The sequence below is a fragment of the Esox lucius genome, chromosome 20 (genome assembly GCF_011004845.1).
Source record: "Esox lucius isolate fEsoLuc1 chromosome 20, fEsoLuc1.pri, whole genome shotgun sequence".
NCBI lineage: Eukaryota > Metazoa > Chordata > Actinopteri > Esociformes > Esocidae > Esox > Esox lucius.
The window spans coordinates 37,509,132-37,526,388 of record NC_047588.1 but is presented as its reverse complement, the minus strand read 5'-3'; the positions used below and the strand labels follow the sequence as shown (position 1 = coordinate 37,526,388).

Genomic DNA, 17,257 nt, shown 5'->3' with positions numbered 1-17,257 from the left:
TCCCTTCTCCTGCGGAGCGTTTTTATTCTTGTCGGCAGCTCTGAAGATATGGGACTAAGACACCGGATGGATATGACCTTATTAAGCCTCTACACAAAACTGCAGACTGACCGAAAACCAAAGGGTTTCTAGATCGAATCCCTGGATCAGCAAGGTGAACCAAACAAAAGGATGTTGTTGAAATGCCTAAATGCCAATGTGACACAAAACATACACGTTAAAAAGTATTTTTTTAGTTTTTTTTTTATGAAGACAGGGCACGTTAAGACAAGGTTAAGTTAAAGGTTGACAGACTGTACCATGAAGGTCAACAAAATGTCACAACAAATAGGAGTTGGACTCCTAGTGGTCAACGTACGACATTACAGAGGTCACGTCACACCCGACGACAACAACAACAGACACCTTTTAGGTGTCAAGCTGTCAGTCACAATGTTTTATTTCAAAATAAAATTAAGAAAACAATAACATTCTTTGTACATAATCATAAAACATTTCCGTCAGACATCTGCTGCCCGAGGCATCTCCGAGTGGTCTGGGCCATTTCAGCCTATATACATCCAAACAAAGAACACAGGGGGAATCTCTGACGCTATTTTAAACCTAAATATATAATATCGCTCCTGTCATTTAGAGGCTTGGGCCACGGGTTTGTCGCCTTTGGCTTTCTTACTGGCTCCATTGGACTGCTGGACATTCCCTGGTCCCCTCTTCTTGTCCCAGTGTTCATTCTGCTGTTGAAGCCTCTCCTGTTTCTTCTGCCTGTAAGACGCCATGTTGTCAAAGCTGACCTTGTACAGGTGCTGGAAGCGGCTCTCTAACCCGGCTGAGACTGTTGTGAGGAGGACCCGGAGGGGAGAGCCGGGGTGAGAGAGGGCGAGAGACAGTGGGACAGTTCAGGAGGTGGAATTTACTATTAGAATGACAACAATCCAACACAGTTAATCCAGATTTGGGTTGCTGGTATCTGAGCATCCACTAATCAAGAAAGAAAATCAAGAGTAAGAAAGTCTGTGACTCCTTTGCAGTTGATATACTCAGCTATGGAAAACGCGAGGAGGTAGACAAAGAGCCAAGGGCATGAACAGAAGGTTAGTTCTCATTACTGAGGGAGTCACAGGAGGACGGGTTCATCATGGTAATGTGAGGGCAGGTTAGATCTCCTCTTTACTGAGGGAGTAGTTAGGAGGTCGTCATGGTAATGTGAGGGCAGGTTAGATCTCCTCTTTACTGATGGAGTTGTAGGAGGTTGTCATGATAATGTGGGGGCAGGTTAGATCTCTTCTTTACAGAGGGAGTAGTTGGAGGTCGTCATGGTAATGTGGGGGCAGGTTAGATCTCTTTACTGAGGGAGTAGTTGGAGGTCGTCATGGTAATGTGGGGGCAGGTTAGATCTCCTCTTTACTGAGGGAGTAGTTGGAGGTCGTCATGGTAATGTGGGGGCAGTGTTTGAAATGACTCACTCTGAAGTGCATCCCAGTGCGGCCTAAGGGCCTCTGTGACTCTCTTCAGCTCTGGGCTCACACTGTTGGGCTACAGAGAAACAAACGGCACAGCGACAACATAGTGAGGAGGAAGACAGATCCAACCTAGATCCAGTGTTTCCAAAAATGACCACAGTAGAGTCGTGTGTTTACTAAATGACCACAGTAGAGTCGTGTGTTTACTAAATGACCACAGTAGAGTCGTGTGTTTACTAAATGACCACAGTAGAGTCGTGTGTTTACTAAATGACCACAGTAGAGTCGTGTGTTTACTAAATGACCACAGTAGAGTCGTGTGTTTACTAAATGACCACAGTAGAGTCGTGTGTTTACTAAATGACCACAGTAGAGTCGTGTGTTTACTAAATGACCACAGTAGAGTCATGTGTTTAGTACTGCCTCTACACCCGTACCGTCCAGCTGCCACCCGTGTGCGTGTACATGAGGAACGGCATCTCGCGGCTATCCAGCAGGACCCATAGCCGACCCTCTGGGTCAAAGGTCAAATCCAGAGGACAGTGGGAAAGTGTCAGTCTACTGGAGGGCACCAAATGAGCTTCTCCCTCCTGGTCCACTGCAAAGAGCTGCACTGAGGGTAGTCTGGTAAAACACAGGGCAGATTACCAAAACACAGGGGACACACACACACAAATGATCAACATTGGAGTCATTTACTTACGTACAAACTACACCCTCATCTCTCCTGATACACGCACCCACCTTTCACACTGCACGGCCACGTGACGACCACAAGGGGAGCCAGCAATTCTGCTGACCGCAGACTTCTGGGAACAAAGCCAGAGGAGATGATAATGTCAAACCTGTAGCCTGGCTCAGGGGTGGGGGGAAATCGTTTTTTTTAGGTGTGGGAGGGTGATACAAATCTACAGCATCATCATTACTTAGTGGTTGAACTGAAAGGTGTTTCATTCCATGTAGTTATTAAACCTGGTTTCTTCCCTGTTTTCTTGCCTCTGGCTGGTATACATATGTTGTCAATCTGTCATTCTATGAGATTCAGATTTTCTTAAATGTTTTACCAACAGTGTTCATTCTCAAACTGAAAAAATAAAATAAACTGTGGGAGCACAACTTCTAAAAAACGAAAAGAAGAAAATCTCTAGTTATCGGCAATGTTTGCTAGTCTTAGTGATGGAGAAGATAATCAATGCAGTTAGACATGATGATAACATCATGATATTATTTTCGATGAGTAATCAAAAGCTCTTTCTCCGAGCACTGCAATGGTAGAACTTGCTTTTTCTTCAAGCAAGGACAAGAGTCCCATCTGCACCAAAACCACAGCATTGGATCAGCACCTACCTAATCCAATTATATTGTATCTTGAGGTCCCTAGCAATTCAAGGTCCTACTAGTTACAGCCATGTCCTGAAGAGGTGGTACTCTGTCCCTCCTCTGTCACAGACGACTGGGTTCATTTGGTAATCTAGGTGGTCGGTCACCTTTTCGTTTTCTGAGTTTGGCATGTCCCTCAGCTGCTTTAGATCCCAGGTCTGGACCCTCCGGCCTGACTCGTACTCCCAGAGCTTCACTGTCCCGTCCTGTCAACACACATGCCCAATCAGACACACTGGCAGGCAACATTTTTATTGGAAATGTAGAAATGAAACATTTTAATCATTAACATAATTTTGGGAATTACAAAACAACATTTAAAATTATATTTATAGGGCCCCCTTAGTTTTATTTATATTATCAGCTATATTGACTGAAAACACAGTGCAGTACTTTCTCAGACAAGAGAACACTGTGCCTATATAAAAGCAAGGCAGTAGCTTGCAAAATTATTTTGTTTTTAGCAGTGGGGCTGATCCCTGGTCTGAATCTCTCACCCCAGATCCAGAGAGTAGCCAGTGTGGATGCCCTGGAGGAACCAATAGAGAACTGACAAACCTATGCATGAAACAAAACCAAAAAAAAATAATCAGGAAATTAAATATCAGGAAAACTGTGGTGAGGATTAACTTCCTGTGGAGGACTGCTTCCCGTGGACATTCCTCTGATTTGTATGCCAGCTGTACTCACTCCAAATGTCCCAGACAGAAAGCCTGGATGTTGTATGGAGACTTCAGGTGGCTCACCCTGATCTTCTCATCGCGGTCGGCGGTGATTACATACTTGCTGTCGGGTGTCAGCGTCTAGAGAAGGAGGCATTCCAAATAGACAAGCAGTTAATTGCGGAGTTCACTTGCAATGAGACATTGAACGTCATGGTACTACACTGAAAACGTACGGTCACGTTGAGGGTCTCTGACACGCCACCACTGATTTGTAAAGCAGGACTTGGGACTGTGCTAACCCCCCCGACTTATGTAGTTACTTTTGACATTCTCAATAACTTAATCAGTTAGAGCAGATCCTTCAGAAAATGACTTTCAAAAACATTAAACTGTAAGAACAATAGCCTGACCATTAATTACAAGGTATTATGTGTACAGACTAATCCTCTATACCACAGGTGTCAAACCGGTTCCACGGAGGGCCGAGTGTCTGCAGGTTTTTGCTCTCTCCTTGTACTTGATTGGTTAATTAGGTCACTGATTGGTTAGTTTCTACCCTCACCTGGTTGTGTAGGTATGAACTAGGAACCAATTTATAGGAAAAACCAAAAACCTGCAGACACTCGGCCCTCCGTGGAACCGGTTTGACACCCCTGCTCTATACCATGGATAGCAGCATGGACAGATGTCCCAGCTTCAAGTCTCCTGTCTTCTGGGGCTCGACCACGGAGAAGGAGTAGACATCTCCGGACTTGTCTGCCATCCACACTTCATTCTCATCCTTGGTGAATACTAGAGACGTGCCCCTTCGCACCACCCACCTGGAAAAAACAGGAATATTTCCAGTTACCACTGTTGCTAAGATGGACTGAGGCAAAGTGGGAAAATTATCTTGTGGTCTGACGAATCAACATTTTAAATTCTTTTTTGGAATCATGGACGCTGCGTCCTCCAGGCTAAAGAGGAGAGGAACCATCTGGCTTGTTATCAGCACACAGTTTAAAAGCCAGCATCTGTGATGTTGTGTGGGTGCATTAGTGCACATGGCATGGGTGACTTGCACATCTGTGAAGGCACCATTAATGCTGAACAATATATACCTGTCTTGTATCAACATATGCTGCCATCCAGGCTGTCTTTTTCAAGGAAGGCTTAGCTTATTTCAGCAAGACATTGCCAAACCACATTCTGTACATATTACAGCAGCATGGCTCTGTAGTAAAAGCTAAACTGACCTGCCTGCAGTCCATTCTTGTCACCCATTGAAAAAATGTGGTGCATTATGAAACGGAAAATACAACAAAGGAGACCCCAAACTGTTGAGCTGTTGAAATCCTATATCAAGCAAGAATGGGAAAACATTTCACTTTCAAAACTACAGCAATTGGTCTCCTCAGTTCCCAAATGCTTACAGAGTATTGTTAAAAGAAGAGGTGATGCAACAGAGTGTTAAACATGCCCCTGGCCCAACTTTTTTGAAAAGTGTTGCTGGCATCAAATTTAAAGTGGGCATGTCTTTTTCCAAAAACAATAACATTTCTCAGCTTCAACATTTGATGTTGTCTTTGTACCATTTTCAATATAATATAGGGATAAATGTCTTGCACGTCATTGCATTGTGTTTTTATTTGCATTTTACACAGAGTCCCAACTTTTATTCAAAAGCATATATGAGTTGGTATTTCAGTTACATTTTCTGAATTGAGTGGTGCTTAAAAGCAGAAATCATCACCATAGGAAGTCATTGAACCATATGCTGCGAAATCTCTCTCAAAGTGTTGATTGTATACCTTGTACTGATGACCTGCCAAGAGGGTTCACATTGGAACAGAACCAGGCGTTTGGTGTCATCGGTCAGTGCCACCCGTTTCCCTGAAGTAGATACAGCAACTGCCAAGATTCTATCACTACTGGTCTCCTCCGATCCACCGACATCACTGCCGGGATACAAATAATGTATATATTTAATGTGAAGGTCACTTTAGAAACAACTGCTTATGACTGCTATATAACATAATAGCTGCAGTGCGTGGAGAAAAAAACAACCGTCTCTAAGGCAGACGTGGTATTACGCATTAGTTAAGCGAGACTTAGGTAGAGTTTGCAACACATATGGTAAGTTCTGACAGTCAGGACGATTGGCTGAAAATACATGGCTACTGCACCTAGCTAGAGAGTTTTGTTTTACCTTTTGTCAGACTCTGTGCACTTTGGCTTCGCTTCTGCTGTGCTGCAATCGAACACAAATGGTTCTCTGGTACCACAAGGAAAAAAACAAGGTGGATTAAGATTTCATACAATGCAATAGTACAAAAAGTTAGCTAGTTAGCATGATACGAAGCTACCTTCCATTCGCTAACCTAGGATGGATATAGTATTGTACTAATAATACAATATACCAGACACACACACGTGTGTACAAACCTGCTCTGTTTCGTGTGTACTGCAATTAGTTTTTTGTCACAAGTTGAAATAAGCCATTCTCCACAGACGTCAAGAGCTGCCATGGCTACTTCTACAACTACCGTTCACGTGGGACTCAAAAGGGAACTATTTGTCGCCCCTATTATACGTCACCTAATAACAATATCATGTCAAGGTACTCTGCGGTCCTCCACACGTACCTGCTGGTTGAGGTACAACCAGGGTAAGAGGATGCTCGTAGAGCTGATAGAGTTTTGACTACATGTAGTCGTTTGTAGGCTCCTCTCGAAAAATAAATAACCACTTACCTTTGTTGTAATGTTTATCCGGTCTAACATAAAGCCATTATTATTGTCTTTGGGATAAAATCAACTTGTTTAATTATGCCTTTTAGGCCCTTTCTCAAACAGCCTATACTGGCGTCCCCTCTATACGCTGGCTTTATCAACCAGTTTTTTCTGAAAGAGTCAAGTACAGAGGACGCGTGCCAAGTTGATGAAAAAGCTGAGGTCCTTGGCTACAACAAAACTGGAACAAACTGTATACAGTGCTTCCTTTAGCAAGCGTCCTTTTATAGTTCAATATTGACACGTAGCATGTCTAACTAGTTAGCACTATTTGTTGCTTTCAAATCAATGAAGTGATTTTAACAAGGGAGAAAATGCCGGAACACATGATGCGTTAACTTGAAATTCAGTTTTTTACGCATGGTTATGGAAACAAATGTTGGACGATATTATGTCAATCAACCGTATAATTTTATGTTTCGACTTAAGATAAACACATTATCTAAGCCATAAACCCTTAATTTACAAAGTTAATGAACCGATTGATTCGCAATCCCAGACTGGATAAGGGGGCGTGTACTTTCATTGGTTTAGTAAGCTTCAGTTACATAAACCGTTTTTAAGCTGTTCCCCCGGTCAGAAGCAGGGGCTTCAAGATTGGTACTTCTCGACTCATTGGTAGATACTCCTAATTTAATTCTAAATTAATAGCTAAGTCGTTAGTAAATAAAGTGTCCACCATTGAATGCCGAATGTTGGAGCCTAGTACTTCCTTAAAAACGTGGTAAACATTAATGACAATGTCATCTTGACCCTGGGCTTACATGTATACTCTAACGTAACGGACACAATATATTTTAAATCGTATAAAATAATATTTAAAAATTCAGTCGTGGTTAGAAATTGCAGACGTGTTATGGTTGTTGTGGATTGTTTCCTTCAATTCACATCTTTGTTAGTGACTAGTTTAAACTGTGCAATACGTTCCAAATGAACTCTGTTATAAATTGATTGTCACAGAATAATGTAATGTTTTCGTTGGACGTACACAGGCAGATTTTGGGACCAAGATACGTCGGTATCTCCGTTTGAAGTATTATACAAGCGCAAAGATGGCGGCTTCCTTGCTTAGAACGGGGCGACTTGGCTCTCTCAAGGTAATGAAATGTCATACACTTCAGCAGAACGTTATTTACAATTATTTCAAAGAGACCCTTTCCAAAAGCGGCAACGTTGTGATTTTCATTTATTTTGTGACAAACGTAGCTATATTGACTACTGACATTCGTTTGGATTTGAGGAACATGGTTAGCTAGCTAAAGCTGATGACCTACGTTGTTTGGGGGAACTGTATTTATTAAACGATTTTTTTCTTTCTTCAGTGAATAACGTTTTCAGTTTATCCACAGCAGGTATTTATTTAAGATGAACGCTGCTAGTAAGTTAGGTAGCTACAATTTGCTATGTTCTATTGACGTGCTGCTGCCCGGACATACTGTCACGGCACGAAGCTATTAGTGTTGTGTTAGTTAAATTAATGTGCATGAACATTATAGTCAGCCAATACACAACATAACATTTGTAAAACAAAACATTTTGTCTGGCCATCTTTCGTTAAGAGTATTGTTGTAACTAATGGGTGTCTACTTTCGTCAGTGCTTGCAGGTGGAGAGCTGGAACACGTTGAGGAGAGCCCCTTCAGCTGCCCTATGTACGAAAACGGGTGGTCCCAAGCAGCCCAAGAAGAACAGCCCACAAAGTAGGTTTTGATACTCATTTTATAGGCCAGAAATACCTCAGTTATTAATGGTTGAATTTATGGTGTTCCCAGACCTGAAACCATATTGTCTTTTTCGTTTATTAAATGTCACATTGTGGAAAGAGGTCAACTTTAAGTCTTGATGTCGACCTGACCAGATTATATAATTTGCTTCAGATATTTTGTCACATTGGATTTTGACTGCTCAGAACTATTGCTCTAGCCACATTTAAGTGACAAACCTACACATTTAGATTTCTCCAGGAGGAGCACTTTCTTCTTATTTTCCTACTAAACTTTGCAGCTACTGTGAAAGTAACCAAATATGTCATCCAATGTAAAATGTTCCACTTTTCATATCCAATAAGCAAGTTTAGTAAAACCACTTCCAAGACAACTAACCCGGTAGTTCAGTTCTTTCTGAAGATCCCACAGAATTTTCTGTACGGCATTGAAATCCAGATGAGCTGGCATTGGCAGGGTAGCGTTTTTGCCATTGTTCAGTAATGGTACATAGTCATCAGACGTAGACCGAGTCACAATGAGGCAGCTGAAAGTTCAGACAATCGTTTATGACCTTAGAATTTGCCCAATTTATTCATGACAAATTGAGACTTTGCTGTCATCACTGTATTTGATTTGGGCCTAGTTGTAATGGTAGAGATCCCATTTTGCATTCCTTCAAGAGGAAGAGATACCAAAGTACTTCAAGACTGATGCAATTGCTGTTCATCTGACTGGCACCTAACCAGAGGAATAACACTCCCCATTTCCAGAGGGTTTTTGCCTTGTTCACAGGTTTACTTTTGTGACATTTTCATATCCAGACCAGAACAATCTACAGTCCTCCCTTCCCAGAAGATTGACCTGCACCGTTAATATGAAGTTGACCAATATCTAATTACACATTTCAAGTTATTTCAAGTACATACCCAGTTTTTTAGGAGTTTTAATTTTGATTAACTTGTTCCACAAGTCTTGCCATTTTTCCTTTTACCGTTTTGTTTTCGATCAACAAGCTGTTTCCGTTCACACACACAATGTTTTGTTTTTTGCATCAGTCTCATTAAACCCTAGAAACGGTTGTGTGTGAACAGTCTAGGACGGCAACCATTGCGTGAGACACTTAAAACCGGTATGTTTAGCTCTAACAATCATACCCTGCTCAAAGTTGCTTAGGGCACTTTTTCCCTAATTATTACATTATTTGAACAGCAGCTGAATGATGTGTATGGTGCCTATATAATTCCCCCACTGTCCGCCCCCCCACACAAAAAAAGTTTCAAGAAAGTTCTCTTGTTAGTGCCTCAGTTTTTGATGCATTCCAGTAATGACTTTTCACCTATCTGAACACCATATGTTTTGGGTTACATTTTGTAATTTTGGAAAATGAAATGCAAAACTGAAATCAGTCTTAAGGATCCACATGCCTTTTTAATAGCAATCCAAAATCACACTAAATTAATTGGCCTCACCATTTAAATTAATGATTCACTTAATTTCTGGTGAATTTCAGCAGTTTCTGTAGGTTCTGTTTGTTTGTATTGATTTCTGAACACGCTCAATTATGAGCGGCAAAAAATTGTAAAGTACTAAAGGGAAAAAGTTTTGAAAAAACACAGATCAGGGAATGGGTATAACAAGATTTCATAAAGACTTCATAGGCCTTTAATAACCCTTTTAGCATTGTCTAGATGATTATTGACATGTGGAAGATGTATGGCAACACCATGACCCTGCCCAGATCAGACTCCAAGCTGGATGACTAAGTAGGAGCAATATGTTTGTCCACAACACTGCACGTCACCCAAAAAACACAATTCATACTGTGAAACATGAGGGTGGCAGCATCATGTTGTGGGGATGTTTCTCAAAGGGACAGGGATGCTCATCAGGATAAAAAGTACTTGAAGAAAACCTGCTTCCCTCTGCAAGAAAGCTGACACTGGACATGAGGACGACTGGAAGCACATATCCAAAGCTACAATGAAATTACTAAAAGTGTCCTTTATTCGCCAAGAACCCCAAGTTGAATCCAATGAAATTTGTGGCATGATTTGAAGATTGCTTTTTGTTGACATTCACAAAGAAACCTGATCGACCTTGATCGGTTTTGGAAAGAAGTATCATAAAAGATTGCCAAATCTAGGTGTGGAAAATTGTTAGACCTATCCCTGCAGAGATAGCTGGAATTACTGCCAACGGGGAATCCACCAATTTTTTGTTTAGGCTATTAGCCTTTAGTTTTGTATTTCCAATTATTTGATATCACAAAAAAATTTGGGATTTTATTGTGAAAGTAATTAGAAGAAATATGATTTAAATGCCTGAAACTTATGGCACTGACATGACAATGTCCATTATTAAATGTATGTAGGTCAGACTTTCTGTAGGCACTGTACCTAATAAATTGGCCATTGAATGTATGGTGGGCAATGGGTTTGAAAAATGGTATCCTAATGAAACACAGCCTTGAATCTAAATATATAGAGTCGTCAGAAATATATATATTTTTAGGTCGACACGTATAGTAAGGACCCTGGCAATTCCAATCGTTAATTGTCCTTTACTTAAAATATCATATTGAATGTGGCCAATGTTTAGCTTAGGCACCATACATGTCTGGCCATGCTGGTTGAGTTCTATTGCCATTTATGTGGTCATTTTAGGTACCATGCTGTGCGCTACGTAGGTTGTTTACACCGGTAACTGATTTTCTGTTTATTTCTGGTAATCAATCAGGTCAGCTCTAAAAGATGTCTGATGTGAGTAGTTCTCATCTGGTTGTTTAAAAGACCAATAAATGCGTAAGATCAGAATTTGGCTGGCTTGTCAACACCACTAAAGGCCTGTAAGTTGAAATAAATCTAATTTGTTTTCCCTCCGTCCTAGAAAAGTCAAAGAGCAAAACGTACTTCGATATAGAGAAGCTTGTCCCACACAGAACATATGTGGAATTTCCCAAGAAAGCCACGAAGCCAGCTGTAGTTGCTGCTGCTGCAGAACTTGCAGCCACCCCTAAGCTTGTTGCTGAAGCTGTTGCAGCAGGGCCAGTTGTGGCAGCCAGTGCAGCTGAAGCTCTTGCAGCCCCTGCTGCAATTGAAGCCACTCCGGTTGCCAAAGTTGCACCCATTTTGGAAGCTGCTGCCCCTGCAGAAGCCACTGCTCCAGTACCCAAAGCCACACCTGCGGTGGTAGCGGAGACCTTCCCAGTGGTTGAAGCTGTTGCAGCTGAAGCTTCCCCTGCCACTGAAGCCACTGCCCCTGCTGCAGCCCAAGCTGGTCCTGTTATCGAAGCCTCCCCGGCCGCCGAAGCCCCTGTCGAAGCCTCCCCGGCCGCCGAAGCCCCTGTCGAAGCCTCCCCGGCCGCCGAAGCCCCTGTCGAAGCCTCCCCGGCCGCCGAAGCCCCTGTCGAAGCCTCCCCGGCCGCCGAAGCCCCTGTCGAAGCCTCCCCGGCCGCCGAAGCCCCTGTCGAAGCCTCCCCGGCCGCCGAAGCCCCTGTCGAAGCCTCCCCGGCCGCCGAAGCCCCTGTCGAAGCCTCCCCGGCCGCCGAAGCCTCTGCTGCAGCCCAAGCTGGTCCTGTTATCGAAGCCTCCCCGGCCGCCGAAGCCCCTGTCGAAGCCTCCCCGGCCGCCGAAGCCCCTGTCGAAGCCTCCCCGGCCGCCGAAGCCCCTGTCGAAACCTCCCCGGCCGCCGAAGCCCCTGCCGAAGCCACCTCTAATGCCCCAGCTGTGGAGACCTCCCCTGCTCTACAGGCTGCAGCTGAAGTCCCAGTAGAAACTGCTCCTGTAGGAGCACTGGCTGAACCCGTGACAGTGGCTCCAGTAGAAGTTGTCCCAGCTGAAGGTGCTACAGAAGCCCCCGTGGAAGCCACGGTAGAGGCTGTGGCAGAGGTTGTAGCTGAACTGGCCCCAGTGGAAGCTACGGCAGCAGAGGAGCTGGTTGACACCGCCCCTGTAGTGTCCGAAGCTGCAGGAGAGGAGCTGGTTGCCGAGGCCCCAGCTGAGGCCGAACCAATGGAGTCATCTGAGGGTATACACTACACCCCCGCCCTAAACCCTTCTCTCCTCTCTGTGGACCCTACAGTCTACCAACAGTCATTTTACGTGATTATATTGTAAATTTTAAGATGGCGCGTATAGATTACATAGATTACATGTTACTTTGTGTAGCTTCATGGCTAACCGTTTCTTAGTGGACTTGTTTACCTGTCAACTTCATTTGTTCTTGAGGAACAAAAAGCTAATGTCAACGTCATTGAGGCCATGTAGACTCGAGCTGCACAAGCCCCTCCTCCAACCCTGTTTTCCTTTGTGTCATTGGTCCCTGTGGGATTATGTGTGTTAACTGCTAACCATACTGCTTTGACCATCCGACACCCGATGCATGTCTCTGTATTTGCTCATGGGTTCAACTTTGATGGTCTGCACTGACATCCTTTCTAAGCATTGTTCTGCTATGTTTTTTCACCATTTCCGGTTGGCACTCATCTTTCTGCTGCAAGTTCTTTATTTCCTCAACCCTGTTTTTTTTTTTTTTCCCTCTTCCTCTTGTCACTTTGAGCATTGTGAAGTAATATACCTGTAAGTTCAGTTTTTATTTGCATTTAATATTCTCAAATTTCTTTAGCTTTTTCTTTTTTCTGTGTTTCGAATAATGTTACGAGAAAAACATTATACCAAATGTTACTTTGTTTTAATAATTTAAACTACTATTTAGTGTGATCTAATGATACATACAGGGAGTGGACAAAATAATGTAGACACCACATGGTAAAGGACTAACTTTGAAGTAACTATATTACAGATGCAACTGCAGTGGCTGATTGCCAATTAGCAGAATATACACTGACGAACCAAAACATTATGACCTCCTACCTCATATGCTGTTGGTCCTCCACATGCCACAATACATCGCCTGAGGCATGGACTCTACAAGACCCCTGAAGGTGTCCTGTGGTATCAGGCATCAAAACATTCGCAACAGATCTTTCAAGTCCTGTAAGTTGTGAGGTGGAGCCGCCGTGGATTGGACTTGTTGGTCCAGAACATCCCACAGATGCCTAATCTAATGGAGATCTGGAGAATTTGGAGGCCAGGGCAACACCTTGAACTCATGTTCTCCAAATCATTCCCGAACAATGTGAGCAGTGTGACAGGGTGCATTATCCTGCTGAAAGAGGCCACTGCCATCAGGGAATACCATTGCCATGAAGGGGTGTACCTGGTCTGCAACGATGTTTAGGTAGATGACACGTTTCAAATTGATGTACACATGAATGCCCGGATCTAGGGTTTCCCAGCAGAAAATTGCCCATCACACTCCCTCCACCAGCTTGTCGTCTTCCCACAGTGCTTCCTGGTGCCATCACTTCCCCTGGTAATTGGCGCACACGTACACGGCCGTCCACGTAATGTACAAGATAATGGGACACATCAGACCAGGCGACCATCATCAACTGCTACAGGTTCCGGTTCTGGTGCTTGCATGCCCATTGTAGACACTTTCTACAATGGACAGGGGTCATCATGAGCACCTAAATATCATTGAAATGTTGTGTGACTTGTGCCACAGTAGACCTGTCGGTTTGGACCAGATGGGATAGCCATTGTTGTCTCCCGGCTGGCCTGGGAACGCCTCGGTGTCCCCCCGGAAGAGCTGAAGGAAGTGTCTGGGGAGAGGGAAGTCTGGGCATCCCTGCTTAGACTGCTGCCCCCGCGACCCGGCCCCGGATAAGCGGAAGATGATGGCATGGCATGGCATAGGATAGCCATTGTTGCCCTTGCGCATCGATGAGCCTTGGGCGCCCACACCTGTCGCCAGTTGGTGGTTTGACCCTCCTTGGACCACTGTCAGTAGGTACTCACCACTGCTGACCGGGAGAACCACACAAGCCTTGCCGTTTTAGATGCTCTGAACCAGTCGTCTGGGTCAGAGCATCTATTTTGAGCATACATTTTGTCCTTGTCGAAGTCACTCAGGTCTTTACTCCTGCCCATTTCTCCTGCATCCAACATGTTGACTATGAGAACTGACCATTTGCTTATCTACCCAGACCTTGACATGTGCCCTTTACACTTATGAAGCGAATAAAGAGTTTTTACTCATCTATAATCAAGGTCTGACAATTGGCACTTAAATATTTGAGTTTCCAAAGCAACGTGAGGAAACTAAGAGTTCCAAAGATGCCAGAGAGTCGATGTCTGAATTGGAGGTGCAACAGCCACAAACTGCAAAATGACTCCATGTGTCAAGGAGAACAGTCTCAAGAATCATCACCTCCTATGCCAAACATGTACAATCGGAACAGTGGTCACAAGTTGAAGCTGACCGACTGGGATAGATGGACACTCAACAGGAAAATGACCAGAAAATGTAATCTGCACTTCTGTGACCCAGTCAACAAAAGGTTGTGAGCTTGCCATTCAAACTGCTTGTATCCCAGGCCAATACACAACGATGCGTACCTTGGTTAAGGAGCGCAAGAGCAGAGGAAAAAAGTAATATGGCCTGAACAGTCATCCTTTTCCCTATTGTCTACATCCGGATGGGTTTACGTTTGAAGAAAGCCAAAAGATGCCCACAATGTCTGCTGCCAACTGTTAAACATGGTTGGGCAGCCATGATGGAAGGTGTTTGACATGGCCTCCCCAGTTATCAGATCTGGACATCATAGGACCTTTTTATGGGATGTTCTGGAGTGCCGAGTGCAAAGTAGATTTTCACCTCCTTCATCCCTCAAATAACTGGAGGCTTTTCATGAAGAACGGAGTGAATGTAATTCGCACTGTTCAAGACTTTTATGATGGCATTCGAAGGATTGGAGCTGTTGTGAAGCCAAACAGGCCTGATATATTGTCAGTTATTTTGTCCACCCCTTGTTTGTACGGTTAATGCTACTGTGTACTATCAAATGTAATGTAATGTTTACGGGAACGCTAACCAGCAAGAGGTTTGGCTAGTTCGGTGCCTCTGTCTGGCCAGCTACTGAGGTATTACATGGTGAAATGGGGACTGATGGTATGATTCTACAATTCCTACTTTCCCCTTTTCCTCACCTTCTCACACTTGTTTTCCCGGGAAGTCTTGGTATCAGTAATGGATCCCCCAGCACTGTATTTGTTCAACACTAGATATCAGATGTGGTCAATGCGAGTTTGAGTTTTCACATTGGTTTGTGCGTGGATTCAAACATTTACGACAGGGGAGAGGTTGTAAAATGTTACGGTTAAATGTCCGTTAATCAGTTATACGCGCTAATTTAATTTGGACCTGTCAAGGATTGAACTTAGTGTCTGTCATGTTACAAGTAAAGGCTAGCATGACTTCACTCCAACTTACCTAACCTGTTACCTGACTTTCCTTCTTTCACACAATCCTTTTCTCTTTCCCTTGTAGATGCCTTAATGTGTTGTCTGCCACTCCCAGGTGCTGTTTTTGCGCATGAGGGTTTTTGTTACCACTGTGATGTCTTTCTTATGCAGTTCAAGCCAAAGAGGCATGGTCCTGGCTAGAATTGCTCTAAATTAATGCAATAAATAATTATTTTCTTTCCTTTGGCTCTCCGCTTCAGGTCATCTCGACCCAATCCAGAAGCTCTTCCTTGATTCAATCCGCGAGTACTCGTCCAAGAGCAAGTAAGTGATGCATCTTGTTTTCTGTGGGGGCAAATCTTTTAGTTGTCTACGATCTTTTGCATGTTCATCCGGCTGACATTTAACCCTTTTCTTGCTTAGGCTCAGTGGCGGTTTGGTTGATGCAGGTCCTGCATATGAGAAGAATTTAGCAGAAGAGCTGACTAAACTCCAGAGATTATACGGAGGTGGAGACCTCACAGCTTTTCCAAAGTTCAAGTTCACAGGTTAGTAGTTTCATAAAGAGAAAAAAAAAATTCTTTAGGAGTTGGTGTAATTTACCACTTTCAGAGTTGGTAGAACTGATGGTTAACATTTGTATGTCTTTGCATGCCGTTTAAAAAAAGTTGAGGCTTATTGAAGTCATTAGATCAGTGCAATGGACTGTTGTCATTAAGTAATGTCACTAGGTCATGGTAGGTGTTTTGTTAAAGAAAAGCATTAGGGGAGGCAGTGGTGTTTCTGTGGGGTCTCCCAGTGGCAGTTTTGGAGGTCTGGGCTCAAGCGGACGTTCTCTCTGCGGCCTCTCGATCCTCCTTTCTGAGCTCCCAAGTTGCTGGGGACAAACAGCAGTGAGGCAGGAACAGACAGACATAGCTCTTCTCAAAAGCTGGGAAATTGACCTAACCTTTAAGGCTGGCTGCAAGATATTACAAAACTTCATAGTACTCTGTAATATCTGTGCTTATTGATATCCATTACCATTGTCGATTACGAACTGTGGACTACTTTGAGTCATGTACAATCTTCATGTGAAACTTTGTCGGTTTGTGAACTATGTTTCCTTTTGTCGAATTGTCGTAACATTTGGAACGTCGTGTTGGATTTTAAGGTGGAACATTTCTGTCCAGGGTTATCTTTTTGAGCCTTCATATACTGAGGAGGAACTTGTGCAGATGGAAAGTGGGAAATTGCGAATAAAAGCTGAATCCACGGCAGAGCTAGTAGAAGAGTCAGGGTAGTTGGCACAGTGGGGAAAGCCAACCCATGGAAGTCAAAGATCAGTGTTTGACCAGAAATACTTCCAAAACTAATTTGTGTAAAAGTGCTAGGGACTCAACTTTGGAGTAGATGGGGAATTTCCATGCTTTTGAGAACTGGCTACGATGTGCTCGTGGACAACCAGCAATTGCACCAATTTAATGACATACTGACTCTCAGCTTTCTTCAAACTTCACACCGAGACAAACATTTTATCAGTTTGTCTAATTATGGCTAAGTATTATTTTTATTATTTTTATTAATTTTTATTCCTTTTCTGACATGCTTTGTCTTGTTCCCTCTCTCTCTGTTCAGAGCCTAAGCTGGAGGAAATCGCCCCGAAGTAAACTCCACCAATCAACTTTTCTACTGTTAGTTGTTTCCGATGCGTCTGTATTCTGTGTTGTGCATTACTAAAGATAAAATCAATGCTACAGTAATGTCCATCAGTTCTGTACATCGGGAGGTAGATCTGTCTGTACATCTAGAAATTCTTTGCTAATTAATACCTGCGTTGGATCGTCACTTTGTAGGACAAGATACGGCATTGCTTTGAGCTGTGAAATATGCTTTTGCATACAATGATGGTCAATACATTTGGATAGAAAATGATCGATGATAAACTCAGATCCATGTTCTACTTTTGTCTCCGTGGCATCTGTTATCT

At 43.3% G+C, this 17,257-nt stretch overlaps 2 protein-coding genes across 3 annotated transcripts; one reads left to right on the top strand and one right to left on the bottom strand.

The window, feature by feature from the left end:
- Window positions 1–225: 225 nt before the first annotated feature.
- wdr4 (WD repeat domain 4) lies at window positions 226–6,070 on the bottom strand. The gene is made up of 11 exons (XM_013139200.4): window positions 5,930–6,070; window positions 5,694–5,759; window positions 5,296–5,442; window positions 4,170–4,326; window positions 3,531–3,643; window positions 3,338–3,398; window positions 2,948–3,046; window positions 2,205–2,269; window positions 1,898–2,084; window positions 1,464–1,533; window positions 226–832 (listed from the first exon to the last, which is right to left on the bottom strand). Exons 1-11 carry the CDS (start codon window positions 6,010–6,012, stop codon window positions 627–629), a joined length of 1,254 nt encoding a protein of 417 aa, XP_012994654.3. The 5' UTR covers window positions 6,013–6,070; the 3' UTR covers window positions 226–626.
- Window positions 6,071–6,790: 720 nt separating this feature from the next.
- Window positions 6,791–17,230, top strand: si:ch211-140m22.7 (fibrous sheath CABYR-binding protein). 2 transcript variants are annotated; one of them, XM_034288934.1, is made up of 8 exons: window positions 6,792–6,894; window positions 7,269–7,373; window positions 7,873–7,975; window positions 10,868–11,257; window positions 11,552–12,007; window positions 15,549–15,612; window positions 15,712–15,836; window positions 16,906–17,230. In XM_034288934.1, exons 2-8 carry the CDS (start codon window positions 7,329–7,331, stop codon window positions 16,935–16,937), a joined length of 1,215 nt encoding a protein of 404 aa, XP_034144825.1. In that variant the 5' UTR covers window positions 6,792–6,894; window positions 7,269–7,328; the 3' UTR covers window positions 16,938–17,230. The 2 variants fall into 2 exon arrangements, with proteins under 2 accessions (XP_019896565.3, XP_034144825.1); XM_020041006.3 differs by having other exon boundaries at window positions 6,791–6,894; window positions 10,868–12,007.
- Window positions 17,231–17,257: the final 27 nt, after the last annotated feature.

Bases quoted from the DNA above. Each gene is read 5' to 3' on its own strand.
- wdr4 (XM_013139200.4), bottom strand. From the start codon at position 6,012: ATGGCAGCTCTTGACGTCTGTGGAGAATGGCTTATTTCAACTTGTGAC. The intron at 4,327-5,295 runs GTATACAATCAA...TGTTTTTTCCAG, and splicing joins TGGCAGGTCATCAGTACAAG to GTGGGTGGTGCGAAGGGGCA. The intron at 833-1,463 runs GTGAGTCATTTC...TCCTCACAACAG, and splicing joins GCACTGGGATGCACTTCAGA to TCTCAGCCGGGTTAGAGAGC.
- si:ch211-140m22.7 (XM_020041006.3), top strand. From the start codon at position 7,329: ATGGCGGCTTCCTTGCTTAGAACGGGGCGACTTGGCTCTCTCAAG. The intron at 7,374-7,872 runs GTAATGAAATGT...TACTTTCGTCAG, and splicing joins GGCGACTTGGCTCTCTCAAG to TGCTTGCAGGTGGAGAGCTG. The intron at 15,837-16,905 runs GTTAGTAGTTTC...CTCTCTGTTCAG, and splicing joins TCCAAAGTTCAAGTTCACAG to AGCCTAAGCTGGAGGAAATC.